The sequence below is a fragment of the Stegodyphus dumicola genome, chromosome 7 (genome assembly GCF_044657685.1).
Source record: "Stegodyphus dumicola isolate Sdum_Otavi_A_Nest chromosome 7, ASM4465768v1".
NCBI lineage: Eukaryota > Metazoa > Arthropoda > Arachnida > Araneae > Eresidae > Stegodyphus > Stegodyphus dumicola.
This window is the reverse complement of record NC_140774.1, coordinates 53,839,425-53,863,952: the sequence shown is the minus strand read 5'-3', so window position 1 is coordinate 53,863,952 and position 24,528 is coordinate 53,839,425. Positions and strand designations below refer to the sequence as shown.

At 30.5% G+C, this 24,528-nt stretch overlaps 1 protein-coding gene across 2 annotated transcripts in view; it reads left to right on the top strand.

Annotated features, from left to right (window-relative positions):
- The window catches only part of LOC118196477 (nose resistant to fluoxetine protein 6-like), a 151,953-nt gene that overhangs the window by 109,660 nt on the left and 17,765 nt on the right, over positions 1–24,528 (top strand). For both annotated transcript variants that reach the window (XM_085820213.1, XM_085820214.1), the window contains exons 4-9: positions 9,600–9,693; positions 11,749–11,855; positions 14,222–14,398; positions 16,390–16,483; positions 18,910–18,999; positions 21,168–21,333. In XM_085820213.1, the coding sequence (XP_085676339.1) occupies positions 9,600–9,693; positions 11,749–11,855; positions 14,222–14,398; positions 16,390–16,483; positions 18,910–18,999; positions 21,168–21,333 (728 nt within the window). The remainder of the gene's footprint in view (positions 1–9,599; positions 9,694–11,748; positions 11,856–14,221; positions 14,399–16,389; positions 16,484–18,909; positions 19,000–21,167; positions 21,334–24,528) is intronic.

Genomic DNA, 24,528 nt, shown 5'->3' with positions numbered 1-24,528 from the left:
AAACTACCAACTCATTATTGGAAATGATGCTGGCACTCGTATAGACAAGATTAAATTCATATATTTTTGAGGAAAATTCTTGCCATGTTGCAGGAGTTATAACAACACCGCGTGTAGTAGGGTATAATATTTTATTTTGTTCCACACATTCACGTAGATGAATGTTCATTCTGTTTTCAAACTGATTTATGGACACAAAATATCCCCAACCAAGAGTCCACTGTGCAATCAACTTCGAACTTTCTTTTTTCTGTTCTCGATTATTCGGCATGAAGATATTTTCAGGAACAGATTTCATATAGTGGGCAAACCAGTCATCCTCTGGAAGTTCATCCTCATTATCTTCCAAGCGTCGTTTTTTAATTTTCGAAATTTTTATGTTTCGGAATGTGATACTAATTCTAGGATCTTTAGCGTCAGGTTGAGAGGGTATTCCATGCATCCAAAATTGATTCGTTGGGGGTTTCATTACAAGGAGAGTTCCATGAGTTAAGTCCACGCTTTGAGATGTGAAATTTCGCCTGGTAAATACCATTTGACGTTTTGCACCTAAACTGATGATAGGTATATCACTTTCAGGTTCGAGACAAGTTTCATTGTCTTAATGCGTTGAAATCTTCACCACTCCGTCAGGATAATAGTTCAATAAAGCAAAATTATATTTTTTGCCAGTTATCGTTTCAACATAATCTTTTACATTTAGAAGAGTTTGAGTCCATGGTTCTGCACAAATGCTCGTTCCAGAGAATTCGTAACTAAGTCCTTCACCAAAACCGAGTACTTTTCTTCGTGGAACATACTGAGTCCCATTAATTTCAAAACTAATATTTTTTAAATCATAATTTGATAGTTCATCTAGCAAAATATCAGCTTCATTTCGTGAATAAAATTCTTCGTATAATTCCACATTTAACTCTGTATCACATATATTCCTCATATTCGCTTTTGAATCTAACGACAATTCTGAATGACATAGAAATACGTAGCTTTCTTAAATAGCAAAAATTATCTAAAATATACATTAACGAAATGATTTCATCAACATTTATCGTAATACATTCTTGTCATGTCTTGTTTGTGAAGCCAGTCTTTCCGGCGTCATATGTGTAAAAATAATCATGATAGGATAGTGGGAAGGAGTTATAGTGTCCTAATGTTATTCTGAACCTCGATATTACATATATGCATAAGGAGAATCTTAAAAGCATCATCCACTTATCATGATAGAGTAATGGAAAATTTCTAAAACTCTGATAATCATACGCGAAAGAATGTATTATCTTAAGGTTGTTGTTGCTATTCCAAGTTTGACAGTACATACAGAAGTGAAGGAAGATCCTTGATAAGCGATCAAAGGTCTTCCTTCACTTCTGTATGTACTGTCAAACTTGGAATAGCAACAACAACCTTAAGATAATACATTCTTTCGCGTATGATTATCAGAGTTTTAGAAATTTTCCATTACTCTATCATGATAAGTGGATGATGCTTTTAAGATTCTCCTTATGCATATATGTAATATCGAGGTTCAGAATAACATTAGGACACTATAACTCCTTCCCACTATCCTATCATGATTATTTTTACACATATGACGCCGGAAAGACTGGCTTCACAAACAAGACATGACAAGAATGTATTACGATAAATGTTGATGAAATCATTTCGTTAATGTATATTTTAGATAATTTTTGCTATTTAAGAATGCTACGTATTTCTATGTCATTCAGAATTGTCGTTAGATTCAAAAGCGAATATGAGGAATATATGTGATACAGAGTTAAATGTGGAATTATACGAAGAATTTTATTCACGAAATGAAGCTGATATTTTGCTAGATGAACTATCAAATTATGATTTAAAAAATATTAGTTTTGAAATTAATGGGACTCAGTATGTTCCACGAAGAAAAGTACTCGGTTTTGGTGAAGGACTTAGTTACGAATTCTCTGGAACGAGCATTTGTGCAGAACCATGGACTCAAACTCTTCTAAATGTAAAAGATTATGTTGAAACGATAACTGGCAAAAAATATAATTTTGCTTTATTGAACTATTATCCTGACGGAGTGGTGAAGATTTCAACGCATTAAGACAATGAAACTTGTCTCGAACCTGAAAGTGATATACCTATCATCAGTTTAGGTGCAAAACGTCAAATGGTATTTACCAGGCGAAATTTCACATCTCAAAGCGTGGACTTAACTCATGGAACTCTCCTTGTAATGAAACCCCCAACGAATCAATTTTGGATGCATGGAATACCCTCTCAACCTGACGCTAAAGATCCTAGAATTAGTATCACATTCCGAAACATAAAAATTTCGAAAATTAAAAACGACGCTTGGAAGATAATGAGGATGAACTTCCAGAGGATGACTGGTTTGCCCACTATATGAAATCTGTTCCTGAAAATATCTTCATGCCGAATAATCGAGAACAGAAAAAAGAAAGTTCGAAGTTGATTGCACAGTGGACTCTTGGTTGGGGATATTTTGTGTCCATAAATCAGTTTGAAAACAGAATGAACATTCATCTACGTGAATGTGTGGAACAAAATAAAATATACCCTACTACACGCGGTGTTGTTATAACTCCTGCAACATGGCAAGAATTTTCCTCAAAAATATATGAATTTAATCTTGTCTATACGAGTGCCAGCATCATTTCCAATAATGAGTTGGTAGTTTTCAACAAAGAAGGTGAGTGTATTTTTCAACAAGTTTTTAAACAAGATGAAAATTCTTTTAAACTAAAACCTACATACCTAAAACTAAACTGTGATATTTTAAAAAAATTGAAAGAAATTATTCCTGATGTATCTAATACTTTATATAAAAGTATTTTTGAAATTATTTTACCGTTGCAAATCAAATGTAAAAACAATTGTTCGGATATGGCAAGTGATGATGATGAACTTTTTAAAGAACTCATAAACTCTATCAAAACTGAATTAAATTCAGTGATTAAAAAACTATTTAAATGCGAAGGTTGCATTGTAAATCATACTTCACAAACAAGACATGATTGCATTATAATAAGTGTTGATAATAGAATTAAATATATTGGTGAAGATATATTTTTATGTATTAATTTAAAAAATATAAGAGATTCTTTGAGGCAGAAAAAAATTTTTCATTTATTTTGTGATAGGTTTTTTGAATTGAAATGTTATGAAGATTATAAAAATGCATTAATATAAGTACAGCTATTCTATTTAAATTTCTGTGTTTGTTTGATGTTATGACGATTTTTTTCCTTATGTTTTTTTTAATAGAAATCTATTGCAATTTTAGTTTTAATTTTAAAGCAAACATGTATATCAAATGTCAGTAAATGGATATTGCTGTTAATTTTATGTTAATTAATGTAAGAAAATTCTAAGTATATTTTATGTGTAATACAGAAACTTGTTCTTTGGAAATAAATAAATGTATTTAAATAGAAAAGCTTCTTGGTGAAATGAATGTATTTTTATTTTTTATAACAATTTTTTTTTTAAGTATTGTATGTTTACAGTGCAGTATATGCTTCAAGTGATTCACTCGTGTTGAAAATTTAAGAGTTTATGAAGCGATTATTCGTTGAACTTATGTGATATATTTGTAAGGTTTCTTGAATACGAGTAATCTGAACAGATATTTGAAATCTCATGAAAGGAACATCAGATGTAGTGTATGTCCTAAGAAATTTAAGTTTATAGTTTGAAAAGTCGTGAAGCTTCTCGTCTTAGAATTTTGTAGTGAATAATCACAAGTTCATTTCATGTAAAAAGGATATGAAAACTTATAAAGTTACTTTTAAGAGTAAATCATGATAAAAAATATTTAGTGAGCATAAGAATTTAAAACAATATCAATCTTTACATCGTATTGAATGTTCGGACATTTTTTCAAGTAAAACAGAATTTGAAGAAAATCTCACGAACCTTTTTTTTTTTTTTTTTTTTTTTTTTTTTTTTTTTTTTTTAATTTTGCTGGTGTCAAAAGAAAAAGAAATATGCTGATGATGATGTTTTGAAACAGCATGATACTTCTCTTCTTATAAATTGCATCCATTGTTTACAAGTGTTTAAAAGAAAAAGTGATCTCTTACACCACATTCGAATGCGACATGGTTTGATGCGAATCTTACAAAAACGAAGAAACGTTGACATCGTTAATACATGCAAGTCTTCTAAAATCGTAAGTCTTAATAGTATGTTCGCAATTGAATCGATTTGCTAGAACATAGAAAATGATCATGTCTTAGATGTACTTCTTGAATATATAAAATTGTAGTTAGTAGGGAAAAAATGAGTTATGATGTAGTTTTACACTGAGTTATGATATCTGTGTTTGAAATGGTTATCAATAGTTACATTTAAAATGTGTCGTGAGTGTGAAAATGCAGAAATAAAAGAGCTTTAACGAATTTAATAAACGTGGTTCAATGTGGTTGATGGAAAAATTTGTTCCATGTGAATTAAATAGTGTAAGATATGAACCTCTTTCTCTCCATAGTTAATTATTCAATTGTAAGACAATTAAACTTTAAATATATATGCATATAGTACATGTAATGATTAATATTACATTGATTAATGTAAATAACTGATGATATGTGTATTAACATAGTGAATGTTCGCTTTTATGAAGTTCTAAGCATTACTTTAAATACCTTTCATAGAACTTTTATCTCATATATACAAACATGACAATATCTATTGAGTTTTCGTTTATTCTTTGGAATGTATGAAAGTTTAAATATTTTTTTAATTTAATGTAGATTGGAGTAAAATATCTGTATCTTTCTTCATTTCAATCGGTAATATCTGTATGCTGGTAAAGGTACGTATGTTCGTAAGAATTATACTGTGTTACATTTTTGACAATCTTCTTTCATTCATATTAGCTAATAAGAGAATTATTAAAGTTAGTAAAGTAATGAAAATCAACGTTATTGAAAGAAAACTCTAAAAGCATTTACATTTCCAGAAATATATCAAAGTTCCTTTTCTTAAAAACAGCAGGTGAATCGTAGTTTTTATTTCGTTAAAAGCTGAACTTGTAAAATAAAAATTTTCTATTAGTGTAAGGTAAACAAAAAGAAAATCAAGAGACAATCCGTATCATGAATGAAATTCAAGTCCTACATCGGATTTAAAAGAAATATTCTGAATCTAAATGTTTATGCCTATTTAGCACAAAATGTGTTAACTTGTCTTATAAATTTAACTAAAACCATTCTTACAACAGTATGTTGCCTTTAAACTGGGTAAAAATGTTAAGTATATTTTCTGATGGTATTGATATACTTGTCAAAGAAGTTCTAGAAACTTCAAATGTCGAAAGAGCATATGATAAGAGTCTCCTTTCCTATCGCTACGTCAGTTACAGGTTAAGGGGTGTCTTGAATGGATAAAGGTAATGTTTGTGCAAAAATATAGTAGTTCTATTTTGAACTGAGAAATAATTCGCTTTTTGTCAATTAACGAAACTTGTAGTATTATTAAACAGAATGTCAGTGAAAGACATTGCGTTTGCATAGTGAATTATGAAGGTACTGAAAGGTAGTAAAGAAGGTGAATGAAAGAATTAATTTGAACAAATAAGGTAAGGCTATCATTAATAGAAAAAACTGTTCAAAAGATGTATGTTAGAATTAAAAGTAAGATGTTAAAATTTAAAAAGATGTAACAGAGTAAAACCAAAGAATACTGGCATTTCCCATCTGGAAAACAGTAATTTGAGTAGGATATTGAAAAAGTTGGTTTTAAGAATTTCTTTATGCATGTGATGCAAAACAATTGCTAGTTTATCATGAGTGCTGACATAGATGCAATTAGTGTAGGAAAAATAGTAAAATTAGTATAGTCAGTGTCTCTAAAACATGAAAAAATAATAATGTGAGCAGTGTAAATTCATTTGAAGTACTGAAATATGACATAGACTAAATATCAGAAGATGTAAGAAATATTTTGTTATGTGTGGATGAAACACTGAATGTGGATGTAAAATTAGAAATGAAAATTATCAACACACTTAAAGGTAATAGGGATTTAAAACTAAACATGATGTTAGAAACTTTGAAGATCGTAAAACTATATGAGAAAGAAATACAGTTAGATATAAATGGTTTTAAACTGTAAAGTTGTGAATGGAAATTTCTGAGTAAAACCTGTAGATGATCTATTATGATCGGAGAATAAAACAAGTATTTTAAAAATTGTAAGGAAATGTTTGAATATGGAGTAAATGAAAACAATCCATATCGTTAAAATAAATAAAAAGGGATAAAATGTTGGAATTACGAGTGATGAGACAGAAATAAAAACATTATAATAAATAAGTTAAACTAGAATTAAGAAATATAAACACAGAAGGGAAATCATGAACGTAAGAGAAGTAATTAACAGTTATAGACTTAAGTTTTTTAAAAAAATATTCGGTAATGTAAGGAAGATATTGTTGAACATGTGAAAGAAATTAGAAATTTTGTAGAAAATTTAGTGAAAGAACTAAGATCACGAAAAATAAACGTTTCTTTTTAAATATATTGAACATTATAACGTTAAAAAAAGTGTGAAATTGCATCTAAAATTAAGTAATGTAACAAATAAACAGCATGTGTGGGAACATTTGTGAAATATAACATATAAGTTAAAAATCAGGGTATGGTGAAATTTATGAAAGGTATGAAAAAAAAATAGTATGTGGAAATTAAATAAAATATTACAAATTAGAAACGTTAAGTATTAAAAAAATACGACAGTAAATGAATATGTTATTATGAACAGAAAACCTAAGAAATAAGTTAAAGTTTCATTTAAAACTAGAAAGGATAAAAGTATCAGAATAAAATTGAATACTTTGAGTAATAAAAACAAATTATCTTGTAGTTACATTAAAGGAAAGTCTTTTTTATATTTGTTTCTTTTACATTGTTTTCAGAGTCGCGCATTGAATAATTTTAACACCAGACTTAAAAAATATATTGCTAAAACATATAATTCACTTTTTCATTAATAGAGGGCAGCATCGTTATATCATCAAAATTAAGATGCAGAAAATATTTCCCGTTGCCAATATAAAAAAACTAACTTTAAATGAAAAGCAGGAGGTCTACAACACAATCAGCAGTCTACCAACACCTCAACTCCACTGGTGACCACGCCTCCTAGTGTGATGACGTTGCCTTTGGCCCCGCCTTCTGTGTGACGTCATTGACCACGCCCACACCCCACACCCCGTGTCGCAGAACCCCCATTTTTTTATCTACTACCGTGCAATGCAGCACGAGACTTATTTTAAGAGAAAGCTAAGCCGGAAAATTAAAAATACAATAGCGCGTGCGTTTAACATTTAATAAATAAATATCTCTTTTAATTTATATTCAAGTAGCATAAATGTTAATTGACTAACTGTAACCATAATTCTACTCTTTTTGCTTTCGAGAAATTGGTAGAACAATCTCGTGCGGCCGATTTAAAAAGCTGTAAAAGCCAAAGAGAGAACATCTCAGCCCGGTTGTTTTATGAGTTTGTTTAGAAATCTGTTGTTGTTTACCGTAGCGAATTCGCGGTATAATCAGATTAGGTTTCTATGTTTTGAATTAAGTTCTGTTGGAGGTTTGAATAGTTTAATAGATAACTACTGTGCGATATTGCAATATTGCACGAATATCTGAATAAATTTAAGCATTTTGTTTTATTTGTTCTGATAATAATAAATTTTATTCACTTTTCATCGGACATCTGCATTTAATTTATTACGAACCCGTACGCACGCAACAATATTATTTCAATTCTGATCATTAAAAAGTAAAACAATGAGATACACTTGTGAGGGGTTACAGGGAGCTTAAGACAGTCGATTTACATAAGAAACTTGGAATAAAGCGTACTAATAGACGAAACTTTTAATTTAGTATGGTGGTGTGTGTATTTAATTATGGCAAAGCACATTAGGGCTACCTGCCTAAGAGGAGGGATGCCTTCGTGGAGGACTTTCTAAGGGAAACTCGCTCGTATACACGTTACACATGGGGAAAACCACGAAAACGCCCATGCAGCCAGCCCGTTCGCTGGATTCGAACTTCGGACCGAACTACCAGTGTTCAGCGACTTTACCGCTCGGCCGCTGATGAGCTCTTAATTTAGTAAACCATGGCTTTAGTTATTCAGAGATAAGCGTACTTTTCAGTACAGAAATTCATGAATTCGATCTTCTATGAAAGTGAATGTTTTAAAAGGAAGCACATTCAACCCTAATTATATATTAAATGATATTTAAACTTTCTTCCATGTGGCAATGCACTAATTGCAGACGAACTCACTTTAACATGCAGCTGCTTTTCTAACTGATTATAATGGAATAATTATTCTAATAACTGTAACAATTGTTGTAGCCATTAAATGAAGAAACTGATTACACAGGGATGCATGCATCAAATTGATTTTGGTCTTGAAACTATATATTTTACCTGAATTGAAATATTGGTAATCTCTCTACGTTTAAAATTAGGTAAAACTGAATTTTGTATTTAATTTTACTTACAGAAATTTCATTTAGAGAAAGACATTACCCGTCCATTCATTTTAGACAAAAGCTCTAGTTTCTAGTACAAATAGGAATCCATCCTTTTTTATGATACCAAGTTCAAGAATTTCTACCAGAAATAAATAAATCTTAAAAAGTTTTCGTCCTTTGCAATCTCAATTTTTGTTTCTAAATTTTTTCCACATTTAAAATTGGGCAGAATTGTATTTTAAACTTCACTTACAGGGATTTTATTTAGAAAAAGGCTATACATGACATTCATTTTAGGTAAAAGCTGTGTGTGTTTAGGTGTGGTGTGGTGTGTAGTGTGGTGTATTTATTTATGGCAAAGCACACTAGGGCTATCTGCCTAAGAGGAGGGATGCCTTTCGTGGAGGACTTTCTAAGGGAAACTGGCTCGTATACACGTTACACATGGGGAAAACCACGAAAACAACCATGCAGCCAGCCCGTTCGCGGGATTCGAACCTCGGACCGAACTACCAGTGTTCAGCGAATTTACCGCTCGGCCGCTGGTGGGCCTGTGTGTGTTCAGAAAGCTGTTTTAGTTATTAGAAAATAGTTTCTTGTATAACAAAAATTCTTCTTTTTTATGATACCAAACTATTCCAAACCATTCTGCAAGAAATGCATAAATGTTAAAAAGGTTTCCTTCCTTTCTATTCTAAATTTTTCAATAGGTGGATGTACATCTGTTGCTCCTTTTATTATTTGCATCTCGTTTTTTTTGTGTATTTAAGCAACGCAATTCTGACAAAATTGTGTACAGAATATTTTGTGCTAGAATTGTACAGAAATGCACAGCGAGTTTGCTCCTTTAAGAAGAACCTGTATCAAATTCCTCGGAAAGCATTAACCAGCCTTTTCTTCAAACCTCAATCTAAATTTGTATTTGTGTAATTCTAAATTTATATTAGCGTGCTTCGCTTAAGTATATTAATCTATCTGATATATCTACGTTGCTCCATTTTACAACTAATTTACGGCTTTTAAAGGATTTTGTGATTAAATTGAAATGTTCAATTTACGCTGTAATAATAATTATTTTTTGTATTTTTAGTTCCCAAACAACTGAGTGTAAAAGGTACACTGACAGTTCAGAACTGTGAAACGAAGCAATACTTCACATTGAATAATGACCAAATAGCCATCTTGTAAGTAAAATATAATTGCTTTGTTGACTGTGATTTATTATAACAATAAAACCACGCATCATCCGCAGTTTAAGAGATAATGTGAATTTTTCCATAGCACAGAGATTTTTTAACTTTATTTCTTTCCACTAGAAAAAAAGCCTCGTTAGTTTTGACTTAGTTAGTTGATTAAAACAATAATCTATTACAACTAATTTTTATAAATAAAATAATGTATTTATTATAAAATTATTAAAATGATAAAAGCTTAATAACAGGTTATAAAGTTACCTGAATATACAGTCACTCCTCTTCCAGTATCATATTTTTAAAGCTCCGAACCGAGTATCTATCATTTCAATGTTTAAGTTTATTTATTTTGTCCGATATGAATTGTCAGTATCGCATCTCTCAAATCACTCAACTTTACAACCCCCAACGTTTTTTTTAAATGTTTGGCAGTAGCCATTTTAGGCATTCGCCTCTACTAAGAGCAGAAGCGGTGGACATTTTACTATGGAGGCACCTAATAGACGGCCACCGTTAACTCCTATGAAAGGAACAGATAATTTACATCCATGCCTTTTCTGAGATTCTGACTCGCGCATTACGGTACTTCACTCAGAATCCCCAACCACTTTTCCCATCTGGGTGGCCCACTTTACAAACCTAAGGATTTCTATTAAGAAGTTTAGTATTTTCCAGAAAATTTTCTCCTCGTGAAACCATTGCTTTACCAGCCCCCCTGGATACAGTAAAGTTCTAGGGGGTGTTGGCTATTCTCCTTAGCCTTTTCCCATATTGCTGTCTCTAACCTTTTCGCTTGAAGACAGTAGCTTGGAAGAAAAGGTAATACAATTAAAGCATGGTTTTAAAGGTAGTTGTATATGTTGGGCTTTAAAATTTACTGGAAGAAAATGTTAGAGTCACAAGAATATAATAATATAGTCACAAGAATAATTAATATATATTCACAAGAATATAGACAAGTCACAAGAACTTAGAAATTTGTTCTAAAGAAAAATCTTTCTGAGAAAATTTTGTTGGGGGGAGAGAGAATACAAAAAATCTTGGGAACAATCCCCAGTTTATTATCAACAGAAGGCATTCCAAACACCTATTATTTACTATGCTTGTGATATTAACGTTAATATAAATACTAATTTTCTTAAAACAAACATTTTTTAAAAAATAAGAATAGCAGGTGTGACGCATTAATAGTTGATATTCTAGTAACAATTTTCTTATCATCGGAAATTACATTATGACATTAATATATTCCTAATTAATTACATATAGTATAATATTGATATATTCCTTTTTTGATACTTATAAACGATGCTCAATAATGATTTTAAAGGTGTTATATGGAGTAAAATGAAAAAAGTTTTCTATTTTTCCAGATCTAAAATTTACTTTGGAAAAGTGACAAACAAAAAAGAATACAATATTTTCTTTTAAAGTATTTTGTTTTCTTTTGAAGTCATTGATCTTGCAATTCTGATGCTATTATTTTTGACGGTATTATGTTCTGGCAGCACTTATTATACAGAGATGTATAGGCAATCAATGAGAATTTTGGGATGAGAATGAGAATAAAAATCGCAACTAAAAATACACTAGTTTTAAAAAGTGTTAATCTAATGCAAAGTGTATTTTAGATTACTTATATTTCTTTTCCGTATAATTGCATAATTTTATAATTGCATTTTTCTTCCTCCGCGAATCAGGTAAATCCGCTTACGGAATCTCTTTTGCAAAACCCCTAGAAGGGATCTTAGAAAGTTTGCAGTATTTTTAAAAATCTGGCTTTATAACTGCATACCAAAAAATATCACATTTTGTTGAGAACCTGAATGTCGATCATTTATTTCTGTTAACAGAGATTTAAAAAATTACCATTTTTATTATATTTTCAGTACCTTTATATTTTCAAGTCAGTTCTGCAATTATATTAAATTTTCGACTAGACAAGTATTTATATATAATTAGAGCTTTTATTATCATGCCGACGTTAGATTTTAAATCCATTTATGAAAACATAGAAGACATATTTATAGATTCTTCTTTTTCCAGAGCTGTAATAGGCACCATGGCACTTCTCCTAATTATAGGAACATCTCTAGACGTTATTACTCGAATCAGGCAAGGAAATGATCCTGAACCTTTGTCCATCACAAAAAGTAAATATTTTTTATAATATACGCACATTATTTTTTCATGTATTTTTGAAATATTTTTCTTTTTTATAATGTTCATTACAATAGAAAGAAAACAGGGAACCTGATTTATTGCATTCCAAAGACATTTAGGATATTTAAATTATAGATAACAGCAAAAGCCTTTGGGGTAGAGTTGAGTTATTTGCATTCTTTAATTTAATTAGGAAGATAAAAAATTATCGACTTTCATAATTTGTAGAATCGCAGTGCATGAAATAGAAATTGGTTTTCTAACAAACCCCAGACTGAAAATTATGAATAGACCTTACAAGCCTTAATCTTTCCTTGTTTTTATATTTAGAAATGAAAATTGGGCAAAACTGTGAGCATAAATAAATCGAAATGGCAACACTTTTCTTATCACCATACCATAGTATAACAGATGGAAATCTGTATTTATTTTTTATGACTTAATTTTATTTATAAATAAGACATACTGTATAAAGACTGAGAAATATTGTAATCTAATGTAAAATATTTCAAAAGTCACAATTAAAAATCTAAGGGCTTACCTTTTTAAGCTTTCCAGTTTGTCTGCTAGGAAATTAAAATGCCGGAAAGAGCTAATAAATGTGTGTGTGTGTGAGTATGGCAAAGCCTCGAGGGCTATCTGCCTAGGAGGATGGATGCCTTCGTGGAGGACTTTCTAAGGGAAACTGGCTCGTATACACGTTACACATGGGGAAAACCACGAAAACGCCCATGCAGCCAGCCCGTTCGCGGGATTCGAACCTCGGACCGAACTACCAGTGTTCAGCGACTTTACCGCTCGGCCGCTGGTGGGCCCAAAGAGCTAATAAAATTAAGCGAACTTGGAAAGTTGGTTGAATAGAATACCTGCTGGCATTGGCATTCTGAAGAGCACAATTATCCCGGCTTCTTCTTCCAGGAGTAAAAATATTCTTTAAAGCGGTGATGGTTTGAAGAAATACTATTTTTGAATAATAACTGGGCGCAAAGAAATCCTGCATTACATTAGTTAGTAGTTAATCAAATCAATTTTAATTTATATGAGCCTTTAAACTAATTACTAAAGAACCTAAAATAAGTTTGTATCTATTTTGATAATAGGGAAATTAAGAAATAAATTTTTATTTATTTAAATTTAAAACTAAAAAATTTATGTTCCATTAAAATTAAATTATAGCTTTAATGAAATATGGAATAACAGAAGCATTATTTTTTACAATATTATACATATTTAATTTCATTTTTAAATTAAAGTTTTAAAAACGTAAATTATAAGTTTAATTTTATTTAGAAAAAAAAAGAACAAGGGATAAAGATAACTGGAGCAGTGAACATCCGTAGTCCGAATAAATGGAATTCTACTAAACTGTGAAATTTTCTAATCCAACAAAAATTGAAATCGATCTTTTTTGAAACGAGAAATATTTATTCAATATATTCGTATGACAGATAAATTAATACATATAAATTAAATAAAAATTTTCATAACCCTGAATTCTTCAAAACGTTGAAAATTGGTGAAATAGATTCTATTGAAATGTAAACAGCAGATAATCACGTAAATTCTTCGCTTCTGCTTTTGACATCCATAATATCACCCAATCTGTATGGTGGTTAGGGAAGTTTCAGCAGCAGATTCGCTTTCCGGGTAAAGAATACTTGTAGTTGTAGTACCTATGTGAAATAAAGAACTTAGAAATTTGTTCTAAAGAAAAGTCTTTCTGAGAAAATTTTGTTGGGGGGGAGAGAGAATACAAAAAATCTTGGGAACAATCCCCAGTTTATTATCAACAGAAGGCATTCCAAACACCTATTATTTACTATGCTTGTGATATTAACGTTAATATAATTACTAATTTTCTTAAAAAAAAACATTTTTTAAAAAATAAGAATAGCAGGTGTGACGCATTAATAGTTGATATTCTAGTAACAATTTTCTTATCATCGGAAATTACATTATGACATTAATATATTCCTAATTAATTACATATAGTATAATATTGATATATTCCTTTTTTGATACTTATAAACGATGCTCAATAATAATTTTAAAGGTGTTATATGGAGTAAAATGAAAAAAGTTTTCTATTTTTCCAGATGTCAAATTTACTTTGGAAAAGTGACAAACAAAAAAGAATACAATATTTTCTTTTAAAGTATTTTGTTTTCTTTTGAATATCTGGTGCATGATCGAAAGTCTAACGATCATCATTAGGAAATGTTTAGTTTTCTAAATTAATTTGCTAATACATTCGCCGCATACTGACTTGAAAATTTTCTGTCTTTTGAGTCTAAGACAAATATGACAAATTTAATTCTTTTAGCTTCATTAATTTCATTATATCTTTTTATTTCAGAAATGTATTACAAATTCCTGGTGTGTTTCTCCGTGTACAGCAACTACCTAAAATTAATCAACGTAAAAACTAACGAAAATAACCGACACCTTGGTGCAGTCAACGGACTCCGATTTATTACAGTCACGTGGGTTATTGTCGGTCACACCTATCTTTACGCTGACTATAATATGATGAGTGAGTTTCTGTTTTTTGTAATATAGTAAAATGTTATGTTGTTTTTATTAGATGTTAGTTATTATTTATTAGATGTAGATATTATATGTAAATAGCAAGTCTTCAAGTACTGCTTGTTAATTTATGCTAAAGGTGCAATGGAAAACTTAATTGTGTATCTTTAGAGTTCCAATATAAATTTATTGCATGAATGATATACATACCGTTTATTCAAGTTCCCTAATTCATAATGAAATCTACTTGTGAGTCACTTAAGAACACTCCAGTCCATGACGTTAAATACTGCTGTTACTTTCCAACAACCGAAAACGTAAATTGCAACACTCTCTTCTGTGTATTTGCTTTAATTCTTAAAAAATGAATTATTCTGATTATTACAGCAATAGCCATGTCCTGCCTCTGTCCTTCAAACTTACTTTCCCATAAAGGGATCGGGGACATGCAGAGTAAATATTAAATTCTTATATTGAATCAAGACCCTAGGAAAGATGTATGCCAAATGTTGAGAAAAATGGTACTTTTGTCAATAAACGTTTTTTGGTTGATATGCTAATGCTCTATTGCTGGCCCACTGCTAGCGAAATGTTAAAATTTATTCAACAATTAATCGAGAAATTTTCACTAAAATATAATCGAACTTTAATAATAATCTAAAAATTAGTCAGGCTAGAAACAATCAAACCAAGGAAAAATTATGCATACAAGATATCACGCGTCTTTGATTCTGTCCAATCGTTATTGAGTTATTTGCATTGAAAGCTAATTGTGATTTAATGACCATTTCTATATATTGCTAGAACATAACTAACATTTCTATATAGTGTTAGAAAACAGCTAACTGTTAACTATTTAAATGGTGTAATTACCGTTAAGAAATTATGAATGTACGAAAATTAAATTATCTACCGCAAGATCTTTCGTTGTATCTTTATGGTTTAGGTATAGGTCATACACTAAAATAATTTAGAAGATATTTAATTCCTAAAATAAGAGCTACAAAAATTTAAACCTCGAATTTTAAAGAAAATATTTAGTATTGTATGGTATACTAGGAAATTGATTCAGAAGTCAAACAACAAAAATCAGCGTTAATTCACAAAATTTTCACAGGACTAGTTTCGATGGTTTTACCGAACCATCATCTTCAGCTGCAAAACCGCGGTTTTGCAGCTGCAAACGGTTTTGCAGCTGAAGATGATGGTTCGGTAAAACCATCGAAACTAGTCCTGTGAAAATTTTGTGAATTAACGCTGATTTTTGTTGTTTGACTTCTGAATCAGTATTTATTCGGCGTGTTATTGTGTCTTAATACTAGGAAATGCTAACTGTATTGAATATTCGAGAATTTGTAGCTCTTTTCTGGTATTCTGTAAAATACCTTTTTTAATATAGTAAAAAAATAAACATCTGAATTTAATAGACTAAAATGTTTACATAACAAGTTATAAATACTTCTGAGAATGTCGTATAATTTGAGTTTTAAATAAAACCTTCTCATAGAATACATTCTTAATTTTTAAATGGATTCTGCCCCTATAAGAAAGATTTTAAAATCACATGGAATTCAAAAAAGTATTTATATATTTCTAACCAGAATGACGTAGTGAAATATTTTGGTACATATTTTTGATTTAATTGCTGAAAATTTATCTTTCATTATGTGAGAAAAAATTATCATATCTTATCACACGTAAGTCTCTTTCATAATAACTTTTCGCACGAAATTTCACTCTTAAAATTTTATCATATTTTCAGAGTATAGAGAACGTTTTTTCTGTTAATTAAGCACATGGTTTAAATTAAATGGATCAGTTACGTTTAATGAACAAGTTTTAATTGAAAGAGTATTATCATCTCGGTTACTGAAATTCTCTTTTTCTACATAGTATATAGATAACAGTCTCTTTTGTCATCGCTACTCAATAACTAAGCATTAATCGAAAATTTGTATATCAAGACAATATTAAAAATTATTGTCTCTTTCTTTTTAGAGCAAGCAAACAGATTACAATTTCTACCTCCTGATTTTCCTTTCCAAGTCATTGCTAATTCCATGTTAACTGTGGATACTTTCATCCTCATGAGGTCAGAATCATGATTTATTTATATGTTTAAAATTAATTAAATTATCAATTATTGAATTTTTACATTAACTTCTCTTTTTATTCCATGATCTGCATAATGATCGTGTTCTCTTTAAGTATCTGAAGCTGGATTTTTATTACATTATAGAGTTTTGTGTTACTGTGTCTGAATTAATATATATTAAACTGTTTTAAGTGAATGTTATTTATTCTACTATCTATCTGAACTATCATTCTTCGTTGAGTTATAGGATTTAGTAGCATTGTAATTAATTACTTTGAAATGCTTTCGCTTAGTAACCTATTTCACTATATCTGGTATTAAACACGTTTTTCAGCCAACTGATACATGGCTGATATTTTCATTAAATTTATATTTTATGTATTCGTTATTTTACGAAAATGTTATTTTTCAGTAAATGCCTGTTGTAACTTAATTCTTTGAAACTGTATAATTTTTTTTAAATTCAAAATTATAGCACTAAAATATACAAATATGATTTTCTATAAAAGCATTCCGAACTATATAATTATACGCGCTCCTTACACGTCATTAACCATATTTTTCATTTGCAAGTGACTCCTCTGTAATAACTAGATGTCACTCAATTTATTCACTGAGGTTATAAAGCATTTTCTCCGTCCTTTCCGCATGCCTTCATGTTTAAGTGGAAACAAGCTCGAGAGGTCCGAAATTCGAATTCCGATGAGGGCATTTTTCTTCAATTTCCCGACATCGAAAACATTCTGCGGTATTGTACTACTAGCGCTTGCACTAAAACGATGGTGGACGACAATTCGCCACCACCAGGATTTGGCGATTAACTCCACTCATCCCCAATCATCTTTTAAGGAGGGAAGTATATAAGGTATTTCTCCCTCCTTTCCGGTCTTTGAAAGCAGACTCGACGCGTATTCGAGAGGTCTGGAGTTCGAATCCCAGTGAGGAGACTGCACATTTTTCACGTTTCAGTATCGATATAGCCTAATGAGTCTATAAGGTGGGCACTAACCATCGGGTGCTTCACAACTAATATGCATACCTTCTTAAATCTTCTTGTATAAAAATTAGAATTAGAATTAAAAATCAGTGATTAAACGCATAAAAGAAAACTGATCAATTGGGAAACATATAGAGAATTGTAAAATACATTAAAGTTTATAAAAAGGCTATTTAATTCTTTTATAGTTAGCAAAGGATATTTTTATGGGAAATGAAAAGAAATATAGAAAATGACTCAAAGAAGCGTTGCATGGCAGCAGGCTGAGTCATCAGATTTATATTCATTGATGGAATAGTTAACAATTCGTAATGTTTAGTTGATTTTCAGAAATTATTTAGTAAAATCTCTTAAAGTCAGTGCTAGTAAATTGAGAATATTTAACAACATTCCAACAAAACAATAGATTGAAAAACCCAAGGTGTCAAAATGTAAGCAAATACTGTATTTAATTCTTCGTTACTTAAGCATCAGTATCATTCAGATTTGTTGCGTGTGATCGAAATAGCTTTATATAAAATAAGGAGCGAGGATTGTTTGAAACGTGCTCCAATAGGAGAAATTTTTAAGACACACTAGGAACTTTGTCATGTGGTGGCTGGCAATAATAAGCTCTAAAGATCATATAATTAAAAGCGAAACATCCTTTCACAGATTCGAACAATATTACAAAATGAATTCCTGTATGTGCATGTCTCTTTAGTAAAAACTAACGTTTGAAATTGCTTAAAAATGCTTCTCAGCTTCAGATAATTTTCAGTTTTTTAAGCTATTACAAATATAATTATCTATTTATTAGGTTTATGAAATAGAAAATCCTTGCGCATTATAGCCATTCGTTATTTGCTTTGAAAATAGAAACTATCTAGGAACATATTGATGCATTCCCAACTTTTGGAATCCTTGTGCGAATATGAAGACACTATTCCAAAGTTCATTTTAAATTTAAGGCAGGAGTCATCATTTGATTACGTTTAATGCCCATATTATTCAATTATATTTACATAAAACATCTTATGTTACATTTCACAAAGTACTTAACATTTCGTACAGAATATATTCCTAAAATTCACAAGTAATTAAACTTAAGAAATAAATGATAATTAATTCTGAAAACATTTTTCCAGCAATAGTATGTTTAATATTTCTTAGAGCCCTTAAAACAAAAAATATGTTTTACTAGACCAGAAATCTACTACTAAACGTGCATATTTTACTTTTATACCAATGCACGTAAATTCTGCACTTTTATCCTCTTTTAGCAATATGAAATTCATTTTGTCTGATAACAGTAAAATTGATTGACATCAAATGTTAACCATACCAACTTCGGATTCAGAGATTCTTCATAGTAAACATAATCATTAACTTATTCTACAGAAAGGAAATTATTTTTTAATTTGTTTCATGTGTTATCTGCTTTCAGTGGTATGCTGGTCACATATAGTATTCTCAAAGCTCAAGAGAAGAGGAAAGGTCTCAACATTCCTATGTATATATTCCACCGTTTCTGGAGGTAAGTTATGATTTCATGATTGTCAGTAACAATTTCCTTGATTAAGAAGGAAGCAAAGGTTAAAATATTAACATAATGTATTGGTTCCCGAAAGACTCTACATTGATAATGATAGTTAAGTTTCTATGGTTCTATAACAGACTGATGTACTATCGGAATTGAAGGGATGCTAGTATAGGAAGTAATCAAAAAATGAAAATTTCATTCAAAGCATTTTCCAAGAGAGGCTCAAAAGTACAACATCTAAACCTAATATAAACGGTCAACGATGACGCATTGGTAGTCATAGATTGTTGAATATACCAAACTGCTAGTCAAATGGAGCAACAGTGAACCAAAATCTGCTGAAAATATATACGCGACAGTCTCTTGCATAAGTAAGGCTGTACAAACATTCTCATCGAAAGAAATCCAGGCTGTGAAAAAGCTTATATATATAATGATCGAACATAATGTTTGGGCAAAAGCGTTCATTTTTTTTCGAAAGCAATAGCATTTCACCATTTTGCAATGCAACTAGCAACTCCATATCTGAAGTTCAAATTTGACTTCTAGGCATTTATGCATTGATTTTTCATAAGAGAAATCTATGGTGTGAATGAGGAAGATGTATTCAAAAATATTCATTAATAAAAATGCCATAAAACGCCTTCCAGCTTCTCATTGCTTCAATTCGGGTAAAACACTGTAGCATGAAACAACCCTGTAAAGTTTGTCCTATAAATCTGAAAGAAACCTGCATATTTTTCTCTTTATAAAAGAAATCTATTCACTTCTATCTGTACGTATAAGTTAACTACATACATTGCCTCAGGCAGAAATATATTTCTGCTTGAGACAGGGAAAAAACTCGAGGGGGAAAAACTGCAAGTTGGTCTTTTATTTACTAACCGCCTAATAAGACTTTTACGCCAGCGTTTCTTCATATTTTGCTCTGAAGAAGCCTTTTTTTATCATTACTCAAGGAAACACGTCTTAAAAATACCACGTCTGCAGCTTCGGTATATTAATTTAGTTAGTAAGCTGTGGGCATTATGATCCATTTACCTTTGGAAAATTTTGAATAAAGAAATTTTTTTGAGTTTTTTATTTCATTTAATGTTTTCACCGAGAATCAAGAAGACATAGCTACGTTTTTAAACAGTTTTCGAAGTCTGAATAAAAAATTTTGTTCCTGAGAATTTTATTTCATCTTGTGTTTTCAACCATAATGAAGACAACTTAAAATTATGTTTTTAAATATTCTTTATTCTTTTCTGCAGAATGTCGTCATATCATTCGTTTAGAATCAAATAAATTATACGTAAACTATCATTATATATTATATCTTGGTCACAGGCTACATCTCAACAAATGACTCGATTCTAAAAATGAAACGATCTTTTTGATTATAAATAAAAAACGTGAATGTGGAATATATAAAGATCTCATTCCAATCATTCGATTCATAAAAGTATCGGATCTCCCATCTTTTTAAATGTTCATTCGATTTTAAAACTTTTTCATTGATTTAATCTTGATAATGATGTAAACTTGAAAAATTTTTATTATATGAATAATTAAAATACATTTTATTAAAAACTGAAATACAAATTTCATGGAAACAAGTTTGTGCATCGATGTAATTATTTGTTCTGTGTTTAATGATTTTCTGTCAATTCGCAACTCGCAGCATTCATAAATATCAAAAGGACCAAATAATATTTATATCTAAAGAATAGCATTTATTTGTTCCCTTCATTTACATATGCTTTTAAATTTCTCAGTGTACTTCAGTCTAAAATATCTTTTTCAGCAGCTCCCAGTATCAATGATATCTCTTTACCTTAGCAAAAACAAATTTTATCTGTTCATTTTATTCCTTCTATTAAATCTTCTCTGTAGCTGCTATATTGTTTGCATGCAATATTAAAATAAGCTTTTGGAGAAAAGATGAACTTGTGCAACTTGACGTATTACTGAAGCAATGGTAGGTGTCACGTAACAGTTGCTGCCTAAGCTATCAAAGTTAATCTTAACGACTCTTTTGCAGTGCAAAGTCTTGAATTATCCCCCTATTTGATGTGGTAAAGAATGAAATATTATTTGCATAAATATATACTTTTGCAATTTTCTTTTCTCTTCCTCAAAATTTATTGCTGTCTTACTTTATTACTATCGTTTTTTAGACTTACTCCTCCGTATGCCATGATGATAGCATTCCTGATCCTCAGCCCCATCTTGGCTTCTGGTCCCGTGTGGAAAATAACTCTGGATCCCTTGATAAAGAACTGCAAAGCTAACTGGTGGACAAATCTTTTATATGTCAACAACTATGTTAATGCATACGATTTCGTAAGTACATTATTATCGTTATCATCATCTGCAGAGAGCATAATCGAATCATTAAAAGATTTGAAATCGAGATTTTGATATTCATTGATCCATTCAAATACAGTATTTTTTCTCATATCTGTTTATGGGCCCACCAGCGGCCGAGCGGTAAAGTCGCTGAACACTGGTAGTTCGGTCCGAGGTTCGAATCCCGCGAATGGGCTGGCTGCATGGGTGTTTTCGTGGTTTTCTCCATGTGTAACGTGTATACGAGCCAGTTTCCCTTAGAAAGTCCTCCACGAAAGGCATCCCTCCTCTTAGGCAGATAGCCCTAGTGTGCTTTGCCATATTTAAATACACCATACACCACACCATATCTGTTTATGCTGATAGATGGATAGTAAACAGATTATAATGAAATAAAACATATAATTGCCAACAAAATTAACATAACAGTTAATTATCTTTAAAGAATGCATGCAAATTGAACCTTAAAATCATTGAACTAAAGTTTAAAATGAGGAATGTGTATGCCAATTTCGGTATATGTCGGGTTGGCAAGAACGTTATTTCGGTTTGTATAAACAGAAAATGTTATGCTCGTTTTGTTAACCTTCTGTCAATCTTATAACTTTTATCCTTTTGAGATCTGACAGCTGACACTTTTAGGTCGTTTTACAAGTGTTAGTTTATACGGTCAATTTTAACATGGAGCGCAAAAATAAACATTTTCGACATATTTTATTTTTTTATTTTCACAAATGCAAGAATGCGGTTGAGGCTCACAAAGAGATACGTGAAGTTTGTGGTGTTGATTGCTTTACAGAATGCATGTGTCAGAGTTCGTTTAAATATTTTATTATGGATATTTTTAATTTAAAGATGACCAATATTCTGGCCGAACTTCTGAAGCTGCTGATGACATAATTAAAGCCGTAAGCGAACGAATCGTCATATAACTGCGAGAGATTGCAAAAGTAATGTATCACTCATAATTTCATCATACGTTTAAATGTATCACTCATAACAATTGAAAATCACATAAAATGTCTTGGATTCGTTAAGCAGCTCGATATTTGGATTCCGCGTGAGTGGAAAAAATTCACTTAACACATCGAATTAATATTTGCGATATGCATTTTAAACGTAATTCAATTAACCCCTTTTTTTAAATGAGTTTTTACTGGTAATGAAAATGGATCGTAGTTCAAACATCATGAATCAACACAAATCATATCGAAAGCCGAACTGCATCAGAAAAAGACTATGCTGTCAGTTTGGTGGGATTACAAAGGTGCTGTGTATTTTGAACTGCTACTAAGCAACAGAACGATCAACTCAAATGTTTACTGCCAAAGAACTTCTGAAGTTCGAGAAAGCAATCAAAGAGGGCCAGATTTCGCAAATCGCAAAGGAATCGTGTTCCACGGCGACAATACGAAGCCTTATACATCTTTATCAATATGAATGAAATTACTGGAACTTGGTTGGGAAATGAAGTCGTATACCCCACATAGCCTCGACTTTGCACCATCGAATTATCATTCATCGTTCATCGGATCACCATTATCGTTATTTATTTCGAAGTTATTTACAAAACTTCTTAAATGGTAAAATTTTCAGTAGTAATGATGATCTCAAATTATTTTTTGCTGATAAAAACCTTCTCTTACATGAATGCGGAATCATGAAGTGATCGGAAAGATTGCAAAAGGTCATCGAACAGAATGGAATATGTTTAACTGATTAAAGTTAATTTTTTTCTATCATTTTTTTTCTATATTCACTGATGTACTTTAGGAAAAAATAGTTTTATTTCACATTAAAAAATCAAAATTACTTTCTTATCAACCCAATATAAAAATCAAGCATTGCAATAATGTCAATTTTAAAGTTAGAAAATTTCGCAAGATAACATTTGTTAATGAAAAAATAAATCATGCTGTCTGTGAAAAAAAAAGACTCCTTTATAAAGAAATGAACACTAAAATAATGTTTAATTGTGTCATTCATCATAAAGATTTCATAATATGAGATTTACTTATATTTTAAGAGATGCGTAGAAACATTACCCTAGCTTTATACTAATTGTCGCTAAATAGTTAGTTAATTAATATCTTGAAACACTTTTGAAATTATGTAGGGCACTCATGTTAATTAGAAACTTCTCTAACATTTGTGTAAACTTTCTAATTATTTTTAAAGGATTTGATCTATAGCAGACGATATACTGACCGATTTTTTTTATTGATAACCTAGTTGAGTAACGTTTAATCTTAAAAACTGTAAACACTGGGTTTCCAGACAAAAGATAACATAAATAATGAAATTATGTCCCGAAAAATATTTATTATAATTTCTGAGATTTAATTTCCTTTTTTTCTGGTTTGTGCCATCGCAAAAAATTGCAGAATCCTCCAAAGGATTTACTATAAACTAACATACATCAGAAAAACCAAAATGCTCATCTATAGTGATTGTACACAAGCTTAATAATATTGCTAATGCAAAAAGGGAAAGTTGTATAAATGCTGTAGGTAACTGGAAAACTAAAGTCAGTTATTGTTACTGAACTCAGTATGGAACACTACTGTCCAAGATGAAATAGCTTCATTTTCTCTGAATGCTAATCTAACGAGTGCTGGATGTCTGTTACACAAGGTTATTCTAAAATATCGGATAAATATCGATATTTTTTATATTTATTTTGTATTTATATTTTTTTATATTTATTTTATATTTTTTTATATTTATTTTATATTTATATTTATTATCGATATTTTTTATATTTATTATTATTATTTATAAAATTTTAGATATCCGATAAATTTATCGGATAATATATCGGATCAAGAAAAATCAATTTGAACAGTCAAAAGCCTCCACAGCGACCACTAAGAGTGGTTACACCGAACAGGCTTCAAGCAATATAGAATTAGATCAACTATTATCTGGATATTGTGCCACTAACCACGTTTTCACTGATGTACTTTAGGGTAAGATAAAAAGAAAACGTTGAGTATTTTTCTTTCCAATGGTGCCAAGGAAAATTGCCAAATAACATTTGTGGTCAGAGAAGACTTATAATTTCGTTATTTTGGATGCTTTTTCCTAGATACCCCGTGTAACGAACGTTTAATAATAATTAAAAACGACTGGAAAAAGTCATATCAAAAGGCCGGTAATTAAATAAAGAACAAATTTATCATTTTGGGG